The sequence below is a fragment of the Phyllobates terribilis genome, unplaced genomic scaffold (assembly GCF_046119375.1).
Source record: "Phyllobates terribilis strain yellow unplaced genomic scaffold, ASM4611937v1 Scaffold_5__5_contigs__length_657084704, whole genome shotgun sequence".
Taxonomy (NCBI): Eukaryota; Metazoa; Chordata; class Amphibia; order Anura; family Dendrobatidae; genus Phyllobates; species Phyllobates terribilis.
The window spans coordinates 567,453,992-567,475,469 of NW_027362765.1; the positions used below are offsets into that span (position 1 = coordinate 567,453,992).

Sequence of the window (21,478 nt, forward strand, 5' to 3'; positions counted from 1 at the left end):
GTACAGCAGATGAGCATGGCAGGAAGGCTGACGGGTGGACAGGGTCGATAAGCATGCTGGTTCAGCAGATAGCCACACGGGTGCTCCGGGTAGGCGAGAAGGCGAGCACGGCAGGTAACTGGCAGGTGCTCCGGGTAGACTGGCTGGCGGGCATGACAGGTAACAGGCAGGTGCTCCAGGTAGGCAGACTGGAGGGCACGGCAGGTTACAGACAGGTGATCCAGGTAAGCAGGCTGGCGGGCACAACTGTAGACGGTTTGAGAACAGAACTGTTAGACAGGCTGGCGGGCTGGACTAACAGACAGACTGGCAGGAAGGACGGACAGGCAGTGGGACCTGAGGGCTGGAGCAAGTGTTAAGCACACGGAACAACAACCTTGCACAGCCACCTCTATTTTGGAGGAAGTGCCTTATATAGGGGAAGTCCTCCGGCCATTGGCCGGGGACTCAATAGGATGGCGCGCGGCCCCTTTAAGAGAGAGGGAGCGCGCACGCCCTAAGCACAGTGCCCGGGAAGCGCCACAGCAGCAGGGGGGCGGGAAGACGCCGGACCTGGATTGCGGCGGTGAGGGGAACGGCGTCTCTGAAACAAAGAACCAAGAAAAAACAGCAAAAAAAATTACAAAAAACAAGTACTCAGACATTTGATGAATTCTCAGAATGACTGAGAGGTTAGAGTGGGAAGAAAAATATAATATCCCAACTACCAAACCTAACAAAAGGGAGAAATAAAGTTCAGCATTGCTCTGCAACAGAGACCTGGATTACAAATAAATGAAAGAAGTCCTAGAGAAAAAAAGCCAAATTTGAGTACATAACACAAATGTTATTTAGAAATATGTACGGACTGAACAAGTTACATTAGAATCCTCTTTATGATATAGAAAGAGCCGATAGAGATTTTCTGAAGAGTCAGGTTAGGTCATCCTCTTCCTTTGTGAGGTTTTTGTCTTTTATAAAAGTCCATCCTTCTTCTGCGTTCGTGATGATGTAAATTTTTCCACTGAAGAAAACCAGCAATTTCACGGTGAAGCCCCATTTATATGGAATACTATTTTGTCTCAAAATTAGAGTTATTTCTCCGAGAGCCTTCCTAAAGTTTAGGGTTTCCCTAGAAAAGTCAGGAAAGATCGTAATTGTTTCGTATGGAGAGGGGAGGATTTTATGGTCTCTCAGGTATTTGAGAATATTTTCTTTAGTTTCGTAAAAGTGGAATCTGGTTATAGTGTCTCTGGGTAGATCTTTGGGAATGAACTTCGGTTTTTGCAATCTATGGGCTCGATCTAGAACAAGTTCGAGACTGGACATAGATGGGAACACTTTTTGGAGAATGTCCTTTATGTAAGGAGCGAGATCAGATGATGGAACCTGCTCTGGAATCCCACTAAATTTAAGATTATTACGCCTATTTCTGTCTTCCTGTTCTATAATTTTTGTTTGAAGGATTTTAATCTCAGTTTTTAGGGCTATATTGGACTCTTCTAGATTGTCCTGTCTAGATGAAATGGCATCCACTTTTTTATCTGTTGCTTCAGCATTCAATTTGATTTCTGTTATTGAGCTTTGCAGCATGTCAAACCTCTTAAGATTGGCGTCCATCAAGGATATAGTTGACTTGAAACAGTTACATATGTAAAGTTCAGATGGGGATAGGTTAATAAGTGGATTATCTGGCTGAGAGGACTGATCGTCTATAGGATTGTAATGGGGGGGGGACTGATGATTGTTTAAATGGTGTGGGATTAGGAGAGGAATCCTCGGACTCGTCATCACAATCAGACATAGACAGGGGGCGTACTTATTATTTTTATTACTTTCAGACCAGTATTTCCTTTTTTGTCCATGAGCTCCTTTATTCAGTAAAGAAAGATTTATTTAAATCTTTAGCGACAGTTTTATCTTTGTGTAAACCCTCAGTTGGGGGATTCTTAATAATTGGTAACCCTTTTTTTGTTTGTTGCATAGGGGTATAGGGAACAGTTTTAATTTGAGATGAGGATTCCTGTTTTTTATTAGAATCTGACCCTTTATTGGTTTTATTACTTTGAGGGAATTCTTTCTGTTTTGGGGATAAAAACCCCTTAAGAGAAAATGAAATGCCAGTTCCATTAGTCTTATGCAGCTGACTGTGTGCCGCGGTTGGCTTAGCAGAGCCAGAATTGTTCAGGGGCTGTGACCGCTCTTCTGCGCTATTTGTGTGGTTCATGAGTGTTATAGGAGTGCTCTCTATGTCCCTTGGGAATATCCCCTTGAAGTTTGGGGTCAATAGGAGTAGTTTTTGGGGTGGCACAGGCACCTGGAAGCCGGCAGGGGCGCAAAGCTGAGCGCTGCGGCTGGAGAATTGTACTCACCGCCGAAGCTCCGGCTCCAGTGATTGACACCTTGGTTCTTGCCTCAATGTGGGGGTTCTTCTTCTTCTTGAACTCTTCTGGTCTACCTTTGGTAAGAGGGGTCTTCTCTTTTAGGTCCTAGCTGGAGAGGGAGGAGGAAGAAGACATCCTTGGATCCAGAGGAGGCAGGAGACTTGCAGTGAGGTCCCTGGAAATGGCGGTTGCAACTGTTGCCAGGCTTCTTCTGTCTTCTTAGTGACAGCTCCGGGGGGGTCACTTACTTGTAAAGTGGGGTCTTCTTCCAGGTCCTCGGGGACCACTGGTGATGTGCAGGTGTTTTCTGGGGCAGTATATAGCTTCCCAGGATCCGGAGAGGAGATAGTACAGACACTATAAGTCCCCATAGGCTGTGCAGGCTTGCGCTGTGGCCTACGCTGCTGTGAGTCAGTAGTTTTTTTTTTCTCCTCAGGATAAGGCATATTTTATGGCTGAAATACCTTGAAAATTTCCTGAGGTATTCTAGATGGTATCAGGAAGGATTCTTGCGGCTTTCCCAACTAGCTGAAGTCCATTAAATAGGCATAAAAGAGGATACCAGGTCTCCATTCTGCAAAGCCGAGATAAAAACGTCCTACTCCATGCTCATCTCCGCTGGTCTCCAGAATTAGTCTTTTTGATGGGGTGCAGTAAATCTTCATGTCAAACAGAAAATTGAAATATAAAACTTTAATCTTAAAAAAAATGAACAAATAATGTGGATGATCTTGGCAAGGTCATGTTGCAATTACCATTAGGGTCCATTCTGCAAGGTTTCTATTTGCCTTTTACAGAACAGCATAATCAGTCTTAATACTCTTTTTAGTAAAAAAAATGGAAACTTAACATGTTTTGTTAAATGACCATGATATCCATCATAATTGTCTGTAAATTGATTAATTTTATTGCCAGAGAGCCTCTCATTGGAATGGGGGTCCCATTTTCCTGCTATTCCTATTGCTTCAGAGAATTAATGGAGCGGCATTGATATGTGATACATGTGAATATAAATAGGTTTTGCTAACTACTGAGTGTTTACAAGGAGGTTAGGAAGGTGATAGTAATGAATGAGGAGGTACTGTGAGTGATTTCTACCACCCCATGCGGTATAAGTGTGGCTGCACATTAATAAAAATTAAATATTAGGATGTTCACTATAGGTAGTCACTTTGGAAAAGTCACAATGATTAAAAGAAATTAACTTAGAATAATATTGACTTAAGGGCATCTAGTACTATACAATGCATACCATATATAGTGACACCAAAGGATGTAGATGACCTACTCGCGATAAGAAAACAGGGCAGCTCTAATACAAGTGATGGCCCAGTTGACAAACTCTCTTTACAGCAGGAGGCGGCTCTTGAATCCAAGGTGGTGACTTATGTCCATAGGCAGTGCACGATGTGCCTGTGTGGATCTTGCTTGAGCCGGCGATGTGGAGCGGGAGAATCCTCCCGTGAATGTCCCTTCTTACAGCTGTGCGTAGATGTTTTAAAAAGCGGCGCGCTCCGGCCAGAAGCGCTGTCGCGTACTCGCAGGGCTGATGGGGGAGTGTGGCAATGTGACATCACGGCCGAAGTACGGAGTCTGATGGAGCCACAAACAGCCAACGCGTTTCAAAGGACGCAGTCCTTCTTCCTCAGGGTCCTCAGGGTCCTGTTGAGTGCTTCTTTGTTCTATATCAGAGAGCTGATGCCAGACATGTCTGGTGGCTTATCTCTGGGAGAACAAAAGGATCGGCAGTCCGAAATCAGTAATGCCACAACCTTAGCTCTCCAACAATTAATTGTCCTGGGCTCCCAAACACATTAGACTTATTGTTGGATTTGGCCGACATTAGTCTAATGTGTATGGGGAGCTTAAGAGCAGTGAGACTGCAAAACTCTGTGCCCCCGAACACCATGATGCCTGCGAACTGCGATAAACGAACTGTTGCCATGTCTTAAAGGGAATCTGTCAGTAGCAGTAAGCAATCTATATGGGCATGAAGGCCATAGAAAGTTGAGTAAAATGATACCTTGAATTTGGGAGAGAAAAATGTGGATATTCCCGCGCTGCTGATGAGTAGATTGAAGCCAGGAGTTAGTGTAAATGCATTTTTTAATCTACGCGTTTCGAAGTACACATACTTCTTCTTCTTCACTATACAGTCATATGAAAAAGTTTGGGCACCCCTATTAATCTTAAGCTTAATGTTTTAAAAAAATTGGTGTTTTTGCAGCAGCTATTTCAGTTTGATATATGTAATAACTGTTGGACACAGTAATGTTTCTGCCTTGAAATGAGGTTTATTGTACCAACAGAAAATGTGCAATCTGCATTCAAACAAAATTTGACAGGTGCATAAGTATGGGCACCTCACCAGAAAAGTGACATTAATATTTAGTAGATCCTCCTTTTGCAAAAATAACAGCCTCTAGTCGCTTCCTGTAGCTTTTAATGAGTTCCTGGATCCTGGATGAAGGTATTTTTGACCATTCCTCTTTACGAAACAATTCCAGTTCTGTTAAGTTTGATGGTCGCCGAGCATGGACAGCCCTCTTCAAATGATCCCACAGATGTTCAATGATATTCAGGTCTGGGGACTGGGATGGCCATTCCAGAACATTGTAATTGTTCCTCTGCATGAATGCCTGAGTAGATTTGGAGCGGTGTTTTGGATCATTGTCTTGCTGAAAGATCCATCCCCTGTGTAAATTCAACTTTATCACTGATTCTTGAACATTATTGCCAAGAATCTGCTGATACTGAGTGGAATCCATTCGTCCCTCAACTTTAACAAGATTCCCAGTGCCGGCATTGGCCACACAGCCTCAAAGCATGATGGAACCTCCACCAAATTTTACTGTGGGTAGCAAGTGTTTTTCTTGGAATGCTGTGTTTTTTTGCCGCCATGCATAACGCCTTTTTGTATGACCAAACAACTCAAACTTGGTTTCATCAGTCCACAGGACCTTCTTCCAAAATGAAATTGGCTTCTCCAAATGTGCTTTTGCATACCTCAGCCGACTCTGTTTATGGCGTGCTTGCAGAAACGGCTTCTTTCGCATCACTCTCTCATACAGCTTCTCCTTGTGCAAAGTGCGTTGTATAGTTGACCGATGCACAGTGACACCATCTGCAGCAAGTTGATGCTGCAGCTCTCTGGAGGTGGTCTGAGGATTGTCCTTGACTGATCTCACCATTCTTCTTCTCTGCCTTTCTGATGTTTTTCTTGGCCTGCCACTTCTGGCCTTAACAAGAACTGTCCCTGTGTTCTTCCATTTCCTTACTATGTTCCTCACAGTGGAAACTGACAGGTTAAATCGCTGAGACAGCTTTTTGTATCCTTCCCCTGAACAACTATGTTTAATAATCTTTGATTACAGATCATTTGACAGTTGTTTTGAGGAGCCCATGATGCCACTCTTCAGAGGAGATTCAAACAGGAGAACAACTTGCAAGAGGCCACTTTAAGTAGCTTTTCTCATGATTGCATACACCTGGCTATGAAGTTCAAAGCTCAATGAGGTTACAAAACCAAAAAAAGCGCTTTAGTAAGTCAGTAAAAAGTAGGTAGGAGTATTTAAAACAAGAAAATGATAAGGGTGCCCATACTTATGCACCTGTCAAATTTTGTTTGAATGCAGATTGCACATTTTCTGTTAGTACAATAAACCTCATTTCAAGGCAGAAACATTACTGTGTCCAACAGTTATTACATATATCAAACTGAAATAGCTGTTGCAAAAACACCAATTTTTATAAAACATTAAGCTTAAGATTAATAGGGGTGCCCAAACTTTTTCATATGACTGTATAACCTCATACTACTCATTAGCAGCGCGGAAATATCCACGCTTTTCTCTCTTCCATTGCATCAGTCGGATGACCTGTGGATCTGCTGGAGTATACTTTTACATTGTTATGTGATCACAACTCCATCAGGATAGCATAATCTCTTAATTAATTTCTGTTTTATTCCGGGTAAGACCCTATTGTGCTTTTTTGCTCCCCAGCGCTTGTATATTTAAGATACCTTGATATCTGCCATCGGATGTCGTATTCTAGAGAAATCCACATTTTTCTTAATATGTAAATGAGCTGTTATGATCTATGGCTCGGACACTGATTCCTATGAGAATCTGCCTCCAGAGAGGATTTTAAAAGAAAGGGAGAGTTTCTAGTTTGTAACATGTAGATCAGGAGAGCAGACTGTCAGTCATTACGTGTCTCTCACTGGTAACGCCTCCTTTCATTTAAAATAGAAGTTGGTGGCAGATTCTCAGGGAGATGTGTGTCGGGACCACAGATCTTAGCAGCTCATTTACATATTAGGAAAAACATGGATTTCTCTGGAATAAGCATCAGATCACAGATATGAAGGTATCATTTTATTAAACTTTCTATGACCTAAATGTCCATATTGTTGACTTTGGAGGGTTGGTCCTACTGACAGATTCCCTTTTAATATTCTAAAGAGATTGTGTTTTCGTGTTGGCAATTTGAAAAAAATATCTCTATATTCTAACACCTCTGATACTGAACTCCATACAGATCATTATGTGAGTTTAAAAGAATTCTAGATGTCTTGTGTGTGGCATGACATTATTAGTAATTGCTTGAGTTCAATTATTAATTTAGAGATTGTCTAGAGATGAGAACAACTGGCAGCTGCCTTAGAGATGTTGTTTTATATTCGGTATTAAGTCTGCTGAAGAATAGTTATGCTGAATGGACTTTTATTAACATTAGTAGGTAAATACAGTATGTGACTATAACTATAAATATGACACATCCATCATAAAGATCTTGTAGACTAAAAATATTACAATTATCATTCAATTTATAATTTTACTTTTCTCTCTACTTTAGGTTGCGAATTATATGCATTCTGCGGAGCTCTATTTGGGATCACGTCCATGATCACATTGATGGTGATTGCTGTGGATAGGTATTTCGTAATCACTCGGCCACTCGCTTCCATAGGAGTGCTGTCCAAGAAAAGAGCAGTGCTAATCCTTTTAGGTGTCTGGCTGTATGCTTTGGCGTGGAGCCTCCCTCCCTTCTTTGGTTGGAGTAAGTTTGGATGACTGGTCTGACAAATAATATTAACTGGGCATCTCATTGGTCTCTAAAAATCAGACAGGATATGTACGACAGGTTAGAGAAGGAGATTATTTGCCTGTAATTAATTTCTCAAATATTAAATCAAGGATTAGGCTTCTTGGAAAAAAAATGCAGTGTTATTATTAGGTTTTTTTTATTCTTAGATTTTCTTGTAAAAGAAAAAAATAGAAAAGTGGATTGCACAAAGGGCATGTCAAAATATGCAACAAATGCAAGACTGAAAATCTACTGACACTAGTGCAATAAAGGAGAGTAAAAATCATTTTACATATGTAAAATTCACAAAAGTCAGCTGTCAAAATAGGACAAAGTACAGTGTGAATGCAATCATTAGGCAATTTGTGTTTTAGTAATAATGTGCAGAATTATTATACAACTAAATGAAAAATGTACATTTTCCATCTCAAGTGGGAATAATAACTAAACAACTGAAAATGTACAAAACCACATGTTTGACATTTCACATATCAGTGACCAATATAGTCACCCTTCTTTCAATTTTGCTAACAAAGCAACAATTGATAGAAGGATATAACAGTATCTTACATACCCCCCAGTACAAATTAATCTTTATTAGTAATAATTAAAAGAAAACCTCTAAATAAGTCCCAGACAAAATATGGTAAGTGGCCCAAAGGGTCACAATATGATACTACAACTCAGCATAGGAAAAGAAGGGAAAAGGGATAAGAGGAAAGAGGATGCTTTCCCATAAATACTATGCCCTATAGGTAGCCCTTCCTGACTGCAGACGGTGGCACCCTATAAAAGCACGCAAGAAATGGCACCCACGTTCACCATCGTCTTACCCTGGGAAACCCTAGAGAGCCCTGTATAGGTGCTTCTCACAAAATTAGAAAATCATCAAAAAGTTAATTTATTTCAGTTATTCAATACAAAAAGTGAAACTCATAAATTATATAGAGTCATTACAAACAGAGTGATCTATTTCAAGTGTTATTTCTGTTAATGTTGATGATTATGGCTTACAGCCAATGAGAACACAAAAGTCATTATCTCAGTAAATTAGAATACTTTATAACAACAGCTTCAAAAATGTTTTTAAAATCCAAAATCTTGGCCTACTGAAATGTATGTTCAGTAAATGCACTCAATGCTTGGTCGGGGCTCCTTTTGCATCAATTACTGCATCAATGCGGCATGGCATGGAGGCGATCAGCCTGTGGCACTGCTAAGGTGTTATGGAAGCCCAGGTTGCTTTGATAGCAGCCTTCAGCTAGTCTGCATTGTCGGGTCTGGTGTCTCTCATCTTCCTCTTGACAGTACCCCATAGATTCTCTATAGGCTTAAGGTCAGACGAGTTTGCTAGCCAATCAAGCACAGTGATACTGTTGTTTTTAAACCAGGTATTGTTACTTTTGGCAGTGTGGACAGGTGCCAATCCTGATGGAGAATGAAATTTCCATCTCCAAAAAGCTTGACGGCAGAGGGAAGCATGAAGTGCTCTAAAATTTCCTGCTTGTCAGCAGAGGGAAGCAGCTGTGCTGACTACAGTCTTGATAAAACTCAGTGGACCTACACCAGCAGATGACTTGGCTCCCCAAACCATCATTGATTGTGGAAACTTCACATTAGACCTCAAGCAGCTTGGATTGTGTGCCTCTCCACTCTTCCTCCAGACTCTGGGACCTTGACTTCCAAATGAAATGCAAAATTTACTTTCATCTGAAAACAACACCTTGGACCACTGAGCAACAGTCCAGGTCTTTTTCTCCTTGGTCCAGGTAAGACGCTTCTGGCGTTATCTAATGGTCATCAGTGACTTGACACAAGGAATGCAACACTTGTAGCCCATGTCCTGGATACGTCGGTGTGTGGTGGCTCTTGAAGCAATGACTCCAGCAGCAGTCCACTCCTTGTGAAGCTCCCCCAAAATTTTTAATGGCCTTTTCTTAACAATCCTTTCAAGGCTGCGGTTATCCCGGTTGCTTGTGCACCTTATTCTACCACACTTTTTCCTTCCACTCAACTTTCCATTAATATGCTTCGATACAGCACTATGTGAACAGCCATCTTCTTTATCAATGACCTTTTGTGGCTTACCCACCTTGCGAAGTGTGTCAATGACTGCCTTCTGGACATCTGTCAAGTCAGCAGTCTTCCCCATGATTGTGGAGCCTACTGAAAAAGACTAAAGGACTTTTTTAAGTGCTTCAGAAGCCTTTGAAGGTGTTTTTTGTTAATTATTCTAATTTACTGAGATAATGACTTTTGTGCTTTCATTGGCGGTAAGCCATAATCATCAACATTAACAGAAATAAACACGTGAAATAGATCACTCTGTTTGTAATGACTCTATATAATATATGAGTTTCACTTTTTGAATTGAAAAACTAAAATAAATTAACTTTTTGATGATATTCTAATTTTGTAAGAAGCACCTGTATATGAGTTGGTAAGCCTTTTATATGAAAAAAGGGGCAAAACAGGGATATGATTCAAACAAAAACCCCACATAGCTACCAGTTCACTGTGACCTCGATGCGTTTCCCCATTGTGGTACTGGTTGATCAGCAGTTATAGGGTAGGTAATCCATCATGTGAAGCTTGATGGTGGTTGTATCACTTTTGGTAACTAATGGGGTCATTTGTATTTGTGATACCTCTATTCTGCTTTCTACTTTGCATGGACTAGCATCCTCTGTCCTGCACTATAGTGGGGCTATTGCACAAGCACTATTAGTTCCTTTCATGTGCCTATAGTCAGGACATATTGATTTTAGGGCTTTATTTGTGCTGCCTCAGGGATAATCACTTCCTGCTTTATTGTTTATATACAGTCATGGTCGAAATTGTTGGCATCCTTGAAATTGTTCCAGAAAATGAAGTATTTCTCCCAGAAAATTATTGCAATTACACATGTTTTGCTATACACGTTTACTTCCTTTGTGTGTGTTGGAACAACACAAAAAATAGAGAAAAAAAATCAAATTGGAAATAATTTCACACAAAACCCCAAAAATGGTCCGGACAAAATTATTGGCACCTTTCCAAAATTGTAGGTGAACAACTTTGTTTCAAGCATGTGATGCTTTTTCAAACTCATATGTTGCAAGTAACAGGTGTAGGCAATATGGAAATCACACATGAAACCAGATAAAAAGGGGAGAAGTTTAATCAGTCTTTGCATTGTGTGTGCCACACTAAGCATGGAGAACAGAAAGCGGAGAAGAGAACTGTCTGAGGACTTGGGAACCAAAATTGTTGAAAAATATCAACAATCTCAAGGTTAAAAGTACATCTCCAGAGATATTGATGTTCCTTTGTCCACAGTGCACACATAATCAAGACGTTTACAACCCATGGCACTGTAGCTAATCTCCATGGACGTGGATGGCCAAAAAAAATTGATGAAAGGTTGCCATACAGGATACTCCAGATGGTGGATAAGCAGCCCCAATGAAGTTACAAAGAAATTCAAGCTGTCCTGCAGGCTCAGGGTGCATCTGTGTCAACGCAAACTATCCATCGACATTTGAATGAAATGAAACGCTGACACAGAGACATAAAAAAGCTAGACTGCAGTTTGCAAAAATGTATGTAAGTAAGCCAAAATCTTTCTGGAAAAGCATTTTGTGAACAGATGAGACTAAGATAGAACTTTTTTGTAAAGCGCATCATTCTACTGTTTACCGAAAACGGAATGAGGCTTACAAAGAAAAGAACACAGTCAAATATGGTGGAGGTTCAAAGATGTTTTGAGGTTGTTTTGATTCCTCTGGCATTGGGGGCCTTGACAGTGTGCAAGTCATTATGAAAGCTAAAAATTAACAAAGGATTTTGGGTCGCAATGTAGTGCCCAGTGTCAGAAAGCTGGGTTTGCGTCCTAAGTCATGTGTCTTCCAGCAGGACAATGACCCAAAATATACTTCAAGAAGCACCCAGAAATGGATGGAAACAAAGTGCTGGAGAATTCTGAAATGGCCAGCAATGAGGCCGGATCTAAATCCCATTGAACACCCATGGAGAGATCTTAAAGTTTCTGTTGAGAGAGACCTGAAGCAGTTTGCAAAAGAGGAGTGGTCCAAAATTCCAGTTGAGAGGTGTAAGAAGCTTGTCCGGCCCATTTTGGGGGTTTTGTGTGAAATTATGTTCAATTTGCCTTTTTTTCCTCTGTTGTTTTTGGGTTGTTACAATACACACAAAGGAAATAAACATGTGAATAACAAAATGTGTATTTGCTATAATTTTCTGTGAGCAATGCTTCATTTTCTGGAACAATTTCAAGGGTGTCAACACTTTTGGCCATGAATGCATAGATAATTTCGGTCCTCCTTATAACAAAAGGTTTAAGGGGCTTCCAAACTCATGTATAGGGCTCCCTATGGTTTCCCAGGGTAAGACGAGGGTGAGCGGGGTTGCCATTTCTTGCGTGCTTTTATAGGGTGCCAACAAGTATTTATGGTAAAGCTTCCTCTTTCACCTTATCTCTTTTGCCCTTCTTTTCCTATACTGAGTAGTGGTATTGTATTGTGAATCTTTGTGCCACTCACCATATTTTCTCTGGGATGGATTTAGAGATTTTCTTTTAATTATTACTAATAAAGATAAATTTTTACTTGGGGGGGGTATGTAAAACACCCTTTCAATTTCCTTATAAATTGTAAGGTTGCAAGCATGGTCCTTACTCATTCTGTAACTGTAATTAAGTGTTACTCATTAATGTCTTTATTGTTTATACATGTCACATTTGCAAAAAAAAAAAGATGTGGGGGATTCATGAAATACTTAAAGCCAGTTTTTTGGTGCTAAACTATCCATTTGTACAGTAACTAAATTTGACAAATAGAATTAACTTAATGAACATACTTCATGGTGTGCCAGTGCACTATATCATGAATTATGTGAACAACAAAGAACTAATGTAGTTTATATAGTCACTCTAACAAAAAATTAACACCATCCAAGTATAGCTAAAGAAATACTTTGCTTTCCAATAGATTTGCATTTGAAGAATAGCCTGAATTATGTACGGTAATGGTATGTAATAGTATCATGCAGATGATAAATATCTGAACTGCACATTAATACTTCAAGTTTCCCATCCAACTGTTTTGTAAAGGTACGCTACTGAGTAATTGATTACTCAATTGATAAATGCAATTTGGTGTTAGGAGGCCCTGTGTCACATTTGCAGAAAAGTATATGTGTCTGATTCATACAGTTTGATAACAGACATCCCAAATCTTAAATATGAATGAAGCTGTGGTCCAGCAATTGCTTTACAGCTTCATTCAAACTTTATGGCTCTGCACGAAAAAGCCACAATCTAGTCTTCCATGGAAGTTACACAGAGTTTCATTGGAGCTGCAGGTTGCGTGCTTGACTGCCATTTCATTTTACACGGGGAATTTGGAATCCCCATTCTCATGATGGTGGTGGTCTCGTAAAGACACTTATCGCCTATCCTGTGAATGGGTTATAATAATAAATTCTTTAGGAGACTGTTGAGCATGAAAAGGGAATAAGAAGTTTTTGAGATTATAAAGAGGCCGTTTAGTATAATTCACAATGACTTAACCGTATAAATACAAATGGCCACATTAAAGGATATTAAATAAAAGTTCGAGCATATTTAGGTATGTGTGATGCTGAGTCACTTCTCACGAACAAGCCATGATGCAAGGTAGTCAAGGAGTCTGAGGTGAAAACCAAGAGAGTGCGTCAGAGACAAAGGGATAAGACAAAGTTAAGAGAAAGTCCAAGGTCAGGCACCGAGAGTTAGAAGCGTCAAGGCAAAGGGGAAATCCGAGCAAATGGTCAAAGAGGCTAAATTTGAAGTCTGGCAACAAAGATCAGTCAGAGAAAACTGAACAAAGCACACACACACCACTGTGCAAAAACTATGACTGGTAATAGTCCAAGCATAGCCAGCCAGCTAAATAGCCAGGCAATCACCCTGAAAGGGCAACACCATCATGCCCTGCCTAATAGGGCTGCAGGGAAATACCATACACAAAAATGACAGCCTAGCATGCCACTACATACAATAGTATGGCCGGGATGCCACTAACAATGCTGACAGCCCAACACACCCCTGCAATATATAGGACAGCTGAGCTGTCACTCACTGCGTCCCTAGGACACAGCGAATGATGTGATTGTGAAAGTATCAGTGCAGTCATAACCTGTATATTTTTCAGAATAATATCTAGAAAGATTTGGAAAAGATCCAAAGAAATTGAGTTTAGCAATTTTTGAGAGGCAGAAGCTTTTTCATCTTAGAAAATAGTGTATATAAGGCCAAGAGTTCATGTGACAACCATTAGTATTACAATGAGTTGCAATTTTCTTTTGTTACTTCTATGACATATACAGTTGAAACCAGAAGTTTACATGCACTATATAAAAAAACACATATGCATGTTTTTCTTAATATCTGACATGAAATGAGAATAAGCCTTTCCCATTTTAGGTCATTTAGGATTACCATAATTTTTAATATTTGCCAAATGCCAGAATAATGAGAGAGAGAATGTTTTAAGGCATTTTTATTACTTACTGCAAAGTCAAAAGTTTTTAGTATTTGCTACCAATGCCCTTAAACTGAATGACTTGGGTCAAACGTTTGGGATATCCTTCCACAAGCTTCTCACAATAGTTGGTCGGAATTTAGGCCAATTTCTCCTGACAAGACTGGTGTAACTGATCCAGGTTTGTAGGTCACCTTGCTCGCACCTGCCTTTTCAGTTTTGCCCTTAAATTTTCAATAGGATTGAGATCAGGGCTTTGTGATGGCCAGTCCAAAACATTGACTTTGTTATCCTTAAGCCACTTTGCTACCATTTTGGCAGTATGCTTTGAGTCATTGTCCATTTGGAAGACCCATTTCCGCCCAAGCTTTAACTTCGTGGCTGATGTCTTGAGATGTTGCTTCAGTATTGCACACATAATCTTTTCTCATGATGACATCTATTTTGTGAAGTGCACCAGTCCCTCTTGCAGCAAAACAACCCCACAACATGATGCTGCCACCCCCATGTTTCACAGTTGGGATGGTGTTCTTAGGTGTCCAAGCTTCTCCCTTTTTCCTCCAAATGTAACGATGGTCATTATGCCCAAAAGGTTCAATTTTAGTTTCATCAGACCACAGGTCATGTCTCCAAAAATTAAGGTCTTTGTTCCTGTGTTCATTTGCAAACATTAATCTGGCATTTTTATGTTTCTTTTGGAGTAATGGCTTCTTCCTGGCAGAGTGGCCTTTCAGCCCATGTTGATACAGTACTCGTTTCATTGTGCCTATTGACACAATCTTACCAGCTTCCGCCATCATTTTCACAAGGTCTTTTACTTTCGTACTTGGGTTGATATGCACATGTCAGACCAAAGCACATTCATCTCTGAGACACAGAACTCATCTCCTTCCTGAGCGGTATGATGGCTGGACATTCCCATCTTGTTTGTACTTGCGTATATTTGTTTTGTACAGATGCAAGGCACCTTCAGGTATCTTGAAATTGTACCCAAGGATGAACCAGACTTGTGCAAGTCCACAATTCTCTTCCTGATATCTTTTCTGATTTCTTTAGACTTTCCCATGATACTACACAAAGAAGCAGTGTGTTTCAGGTGTGCATTTAAATACATCCACAGGTGTGTCTCTAACTCAGATATTGCCAAAAACCCTATCAGAAGCTTCCAAACACATGACATCATTATATGGGGAGTCCCGAATCGTTTAAAGGCATAGTAATCTTAGTGTATGTAAACTTTTGACTTTGCAGTAAGTAATAATAATGCCTTAAAACATTCTCTCTCTCTCATTATTCTGGCATTTGGCAAATATTAAAAATTATAGTAGTCCTAATTGACCTAAAATGGGAAAGGTTTATTCTGATTTCATGTCAGATATTGAGAAAAATATGCATGTGTCTTTTTATATAGTGTATATAAACTTCTGGGTTCAATTGTATGTCATATATATACAATGACGAGCAAAAGGGTAACAATGTTTTGAACTTTTGACTTTCAGGCTCCACATCTCACCATCCACTACAGCTTCAAACATGAGACTACCATCATTTTATAGATAATCATCTTGGCTATCTCATACATAATATTGACTTGCAACTACTTAGCATATGATTAGTTATGCAGATTTTTGTCATGTAACTGCATTGTTACTATTTTGCTCCTGGCGGTGGAAAAATCTTTATTTTCCTGTATACTGCAAATTACAACTTGTTCTCACATTCGCTAATAGCTCAGTGTATTATTAGATTGATTCCCAAGACAAAGGTCAATGGTTTGAATTGAGGAGCAGCCATGAAGAAAATTTCCCAAGAAAAGAGAAACAGCATCATCCATCTCATAAATAGCGATCACTCAGCCCAGAAAATTGCCAAACTGCATCATGTGAGTGCCATGACAGTAGGAAGAATATGAAATGAAGTCAATTCATCCATTCAAAAGCCAAGAAGTCGACATTCAGGCAAAATATCGGAGTCAACAAGATGGCTCATCACAAGGTCTATCACTTCTGTCGCGACATCGCGACAAACACGGTAGTGGATGTGGCTCGTATGCTTCCTAATAGTGAGATCGCAGACATCTATGTAAGCACCGTGTGACGCACATTACACAAGTATTGAATAGTGGCCCGATAATAGGTGAAGAAGCCTCGACTTCAAAGTCGTCATAACAAGTGTCAGCTTGAGTTTGCAAAAAAGTACAAATAGTGGACAGTAGAAGATTGACAACAGGTGATTTGGAGCGATGAAACGAAAGTCAATAGACTAGGCTCTGATGGGTGCAAATGGGTCTGGAAGAAACAAGGGAAAAAGGGACTAGCAGATCGAGAAAGTGAAGGTACTGTCACGTTCGCTGAACGAAGCCTGATGACATGGGGTTGTTTCACAGCCAAAGGCATTGGATGATTGAGCAGGATCATATGTGAATATCCTACAAGATGAGTTACTTCGTATGGTTGAGTTCTATGGGTATGTAAAGGACGACATAGTGTTCCAGCAGGACAACGACCCGAAGCATACTTTGAGATTGGCGAAGAAATTGTTCGATGACAATGAAGTAGAGGTGCTGGATAGGCCCCCGCAGTCCCCAGACCTCAACCCAATCGAACACTTGTGGGTAGAGTTGAGGAAAAAGCTGTATAAATACATAAGAGAGTCGACCAGTATGCACCAACTTTGGGAACGTGTAGAAGAGACCAAGGGTCAGATCAGAAACATGCTTAAAATTAATTAAAATTTAGATTTTTATGAGCAAAACAGTAACAATGCAGTGACATGACAAGAATCTGAATAGCTAATCATATGCTAAATCGTTTCAAGTCAAATTTATGTATGAAATAGCCAAGATGATTGTCTTTAAAGTGTTGGTAGTCTCACATTCGAAGAAGCAGTGGATGGTGAGATATGGAGCCTGAAAGTCAAAAGTTCATTGTTACCCTTTTGCTCGTTAGTGTATACAGTATATAATATATATCTTTAGTAGTGTAATTTTCTGTGGTACTAAGCTTCATGGTACCCTTCTAATAAAATCAATTAACATAAACTCTTTCTTTCCTTTTTAAAAGGTGCCTATGTCCCTGAGGGACTCTTCACTTCTTGCACATGGGACTATATGACCTTCACACCATCTGTTAGAGCATACACAATGCTCCTCTTCTGCTTTGTCTTCTTCATACCCCTTTTTGTCATTATATATTGCTACATTTTTATTTTTAAGGCAATCAAGAATACTAACAGGTGATTCATTTGCATCTACCTGTGGCTATGTAGTTGACTGATGATATATTTGCACATATCTGTGTAGTTCTGAGTTTTTCAGTAGAGCACATTGACCATCAACCACATTATATTTTGTGTTAGATATAAAAGCAGCTTTGTCCGATGTGAAGGTGACCATATATATTAGTTTAAAATTAATGAAAATGGATAATTTCAACCAAAACGATTGTTTTATCTGACAGACTGTCATTGTCTAGATTTTCATGTGATAGTGACTACTCTGTGAACTTTCTGTGAAAGAATCTTCCCAGAAAGCTCACTTCTAATTGGATGGCCAAGGTTGGCCAGTTTGCAAGACCAATATAGACAAAAACATTTATGCTTATCTCGTCAGAATGATCATTCACTCTTTGATCATTCCTTCAGAGTTTGTTCAACCATCAATGTGCTTCTATATAATGTATATGGCCCCCATGATTTGTGAAAATAGCAACATAGACATAAAAGTGTAAGTGTATTGACTAGGGCTCAAACAGATGTCAGTTTCTCACGAACGAGTTCTATCCATATTTTTCCTTCACACCTATATGGTCTATTGGGCTGTTCACATGTCTTTTTGCAGGCTGAATTGTCCATACAAGAACACAGACAAATGGCCAATTTTGATCTGAGTCATGGATCAAACTCATCAATGCAAGTCTATGGGTCCATGAAAGCAACAGACAGCACTTGGATGCCATCAGTTTACTTTCCGCTTGTCACTTAGTGATAATAGAAGCATGAGAAATCTTCAGGCTTCTTTTTTAGCATATGAGAAAAACTGATGAAATGCTGATGGTAAAAACTGACACACTGACCAAACTCCTAGGAAAGTCTGATCCAGCACACTAATAAAACTAGGACAAAACCTAAGATAGAAACAAAATGAACATGTACCCTGCTGTAAATAAGTAGAAGCAATAGTGCATATAAATAACATAGGGTACTTATTAAACACTGTTTTTGCTAAAAAAGAAACGGAAAAGCTTTGCTTGATCAAAAACTTTGACTCAGTGCATGCAATGGCGTGTTCTCCCTTTCTTGGACATTACATTTATATAGCTTTCCATTGCTGGATATCCATAGTTGGGCCCTGGTCCTGCTCAACTCTTATTCCCATTGAGGACATTTTTGACACACTGTAAGGTTTTAATAGTACAGTTTAGGACCGTCCCAATTGCATACACCTTGGCGCTGGTGGGATTGGTTTTGCTTTTTTAATGATCAAAAACAGTGTTTACTAAGTACCCTATGTTATTTATATGCATTTTATCTTACTTACAGCAGGGTATTTGTTCATTTTGTTTCTATCTTAGGTCTTTCCTGTTTAATGGCTGGTGTGAACATGCTCCTTCATATTGCATCTATGCCAACTTACACTCCAGTTATTTTCTTTCGGTTTTGCTAATGAAACTCGGATCATTATTTGGGTACAAAAAAAATTGCTGACGTCTGAATGAGCCCTGAGTCAGACAAATGATCTTAGGAAAGGAATGTGACTCAGCTTACGTTTGCCTGTTTTTTTTCATTGTCACTTTATCTATTAAAGGGCTGTTCACAAAATTGGTTCAGATGATAACAAGGAATCTCAGAAGCAATATCAGAAAATGAAAAATGAGTGGAAAATGGCAAAGATTGCTCTAATTGTCATCCTCCTGTATGTGATTTCATGGTCTCCTTATTCGACTGTGGCACTGGTGGCATTTGCTGGGTAATACTGTCATTTTAATACTTCCGAATTGTGTCTATTGACTTTACAGTATGGTAAAACATGTAAGAGGGAGTTAGGCTTGTTACCTATAATAACCTACCTTCAGACCACCAATGTCACATGTAAGCTTGCCTCACTCATTCTTTGACTTTTATATTTGCTACATCTTACCTGCAGATGAGATCATAATAAATCCATATCATGTAAATCATAGTGTTAGTCAGCCAAAACCGTTACTGCTTCCAAGATCTATCCTTGATGGGGTAATGGAAGAAGAATATTGAACTTCAGCCTAATTCACACCATGTTTTCAATACAGTTGGAAGTATACAGCTGAATAAAAGGAATTCAGCTGTATACTCTCCTTCAGTATCAATAAATGTCTTTAGGGCAGACATCTGCTTTTTCTGTATTTCAGTCAATTTTACACCTAGGTACATATTTTATAACCATAAGATGAGCGAGGTAACTTTTAAAGCAACAGGATACCTTGACAGTATATACATTAAGGTATATCTGTATTTTTTATAGTAATATCAGCCAATTGCAGACATATTCACTACTGTGGGTACTGGTTTGCATAGTATACAAATGTCTCCATCTGAAGAAAAGTTGAAAATTAAGAATTTTTTTCGACAGGATACATACTTTTTTATTATGTAAATGCTTTATTATGCAAATGGTATTTGACCAATCATGGTGAAAATTCAGATGTCTTGTGGAATGCTTAGAGATTTCTATGAGTCAAACATATGCCAAAGAGTCTAGTTATATCATATATGAATGCTTTATACTGTGAAAAGTGTAGTTTATCACAATATTCAATACCCCCATAAGCATTAAAAAAATTACTAATTCTGTATTTAGACAGTATAAACAAACTTAAAATGTGCTAAATTTATCTTAATGGCTCCTGCTGGATGATGGATTTGGTGTATCTTTAGACAATTTTGTCTAAATTTACAAAATCTACTGTTTGGCTTAGTTTGCACCAATGTTTTACTCTAAAATTTTGACACAATTTTGGCCCTTGTTACCAAAAACCGAAAGAGTTTAGAGTTTTTCAGGGTGGTAAAATATTACACAAGCTAAAAACAACTGGTGTAAAGTTTTAACCATTCAATTTTATATAGATTCATTCTAGATGTAAACCAAAAAAATGATGTTCAAATGTGAGCTTCTCCACATTACTTTCTATTCTGTACATCTACAACAATGATATATATTTGCAAGTTTGTGATCATTTATTAAAAATCTTTATACATTTTTATGTTTCACCAGATATTCAAATTTCTTAACTCCATATATGAATTCAGTACCTGCTGTGATAGCAAAGGCATCTGCCATCCACAATCCTATTATCTATGCCATCACTCATCCTAAATATAGGTATGCCTGATCCCTACTACGTCATGTATGACCGGTTTGATTTGATGTGTTTATACTATTCTGCTACAATGAGATTAGTTTTTGTTGATAGCGTGTTTAGCAAAACTGTGAAATCTTTATACGAGGTAGGAAACTAGCATTTCTAATATGGAATTGACCAAGTAGGAGATATCTTTAAATAGAAATTATACTTAATAGAGTTATTTGGCCTTATAGAGGCCTTTTAGAGTTTTGAGTTCTCATAAAAAAAGCTTATTGAGCGGGTTCCTGTTCTCATCTTGTACTGACGTGGACATTTTAAGTAAATTCTTGTATTATTACACAGTGCGTATCGTTGCTGATATTTTAGTATCTATCTACTAAATGTTTTTGATCAAGGCCAATTGAAAAAGTGGGGTTTAATATTAACATTCACTTAGACATTGATAATGTGCATTCAGTGTAATTCTATAAGGCGGGCACTAGACTTAAAGCGGTTTCCAGTTAAATAAATAAATAAATATGTTATATACCTGTCAGGTCTGATAATGCTATTAACCCGCAGATATGGGGTTAATCTGCAGGTAACCAGCGTTATGAAGGTGCCATTTTACTGAAAATGACTGTTGCTGGGCTGGCACGCCTGCATGACTGAAAGCCGAAAAGTTAATTTTCTCCCAGGTACCACACTTTTAGTACAGCAGCCAGGCATGGCCATAGCACTATTAATCTACAGATTAACCCCATATCTGCAGGTTAATAGCATTATTCAACATGTCCCCAACACTTTTAAACAAATGTGTTGGGGACATGATTTTGTAACTCATAGTAGTATTTTAGTAGTACAGGTTCCCTATTGGCTATGCGTACTGTCGTTGTGACATCACCATTGCCTCCAAAATACTGAGACCCAAGCAGTGCAGGCCCGGCATTAGGGGTACACTTTTCTAAAAGTAGAAAACCTCTAATTCTGAGGTACCTTTGAGACCTCAAGTATATTAAGAAATTGCATAATTTACTAATTTAAGTAGCATTTTTTGTAGCTGGACAATCCCATCATAAACATTAGGCAATAATATTGAGTGATAACGCCAGGAAACAGACCATGAAATACATCAGATCATTGCTCATTTCTCAATGATGAAACTTCATTTAAGAAGGAAAGCACTCAC

General features: G+C 39.1%; 1 protein-coding gene across 1 annotated transcript in view; it reads left to right on the forward strand.

Moving 5' to 3' along the window:
- OPN4 (opsin 4) overlaps positions 1–21,478 on the forward strand; it is a 228,477-nt gene that overhangs the window by 149,669 nt on the left and 57,330 nt on the right. Inside the window, exons 4-7 of the mRNA XM_073685869.1 lie at positions 7,224–7,427; positions 17,035–17,206; positions 18,777–18,938; positions 20,220–20,327. Coding sequence (XP_073541970.1) covers positions 7,224–7,427; positions 17,035–17,206; positions 18,777–18,938; positions 20,220–20,327 — 646 coding nt within the window. The remainder of the gene's footprint in view (positions 1–7,223; positions 7,428–17,034; positions 17,207–18,776; positions 18,939–20,219; positions 20,328–21,478) is intronic.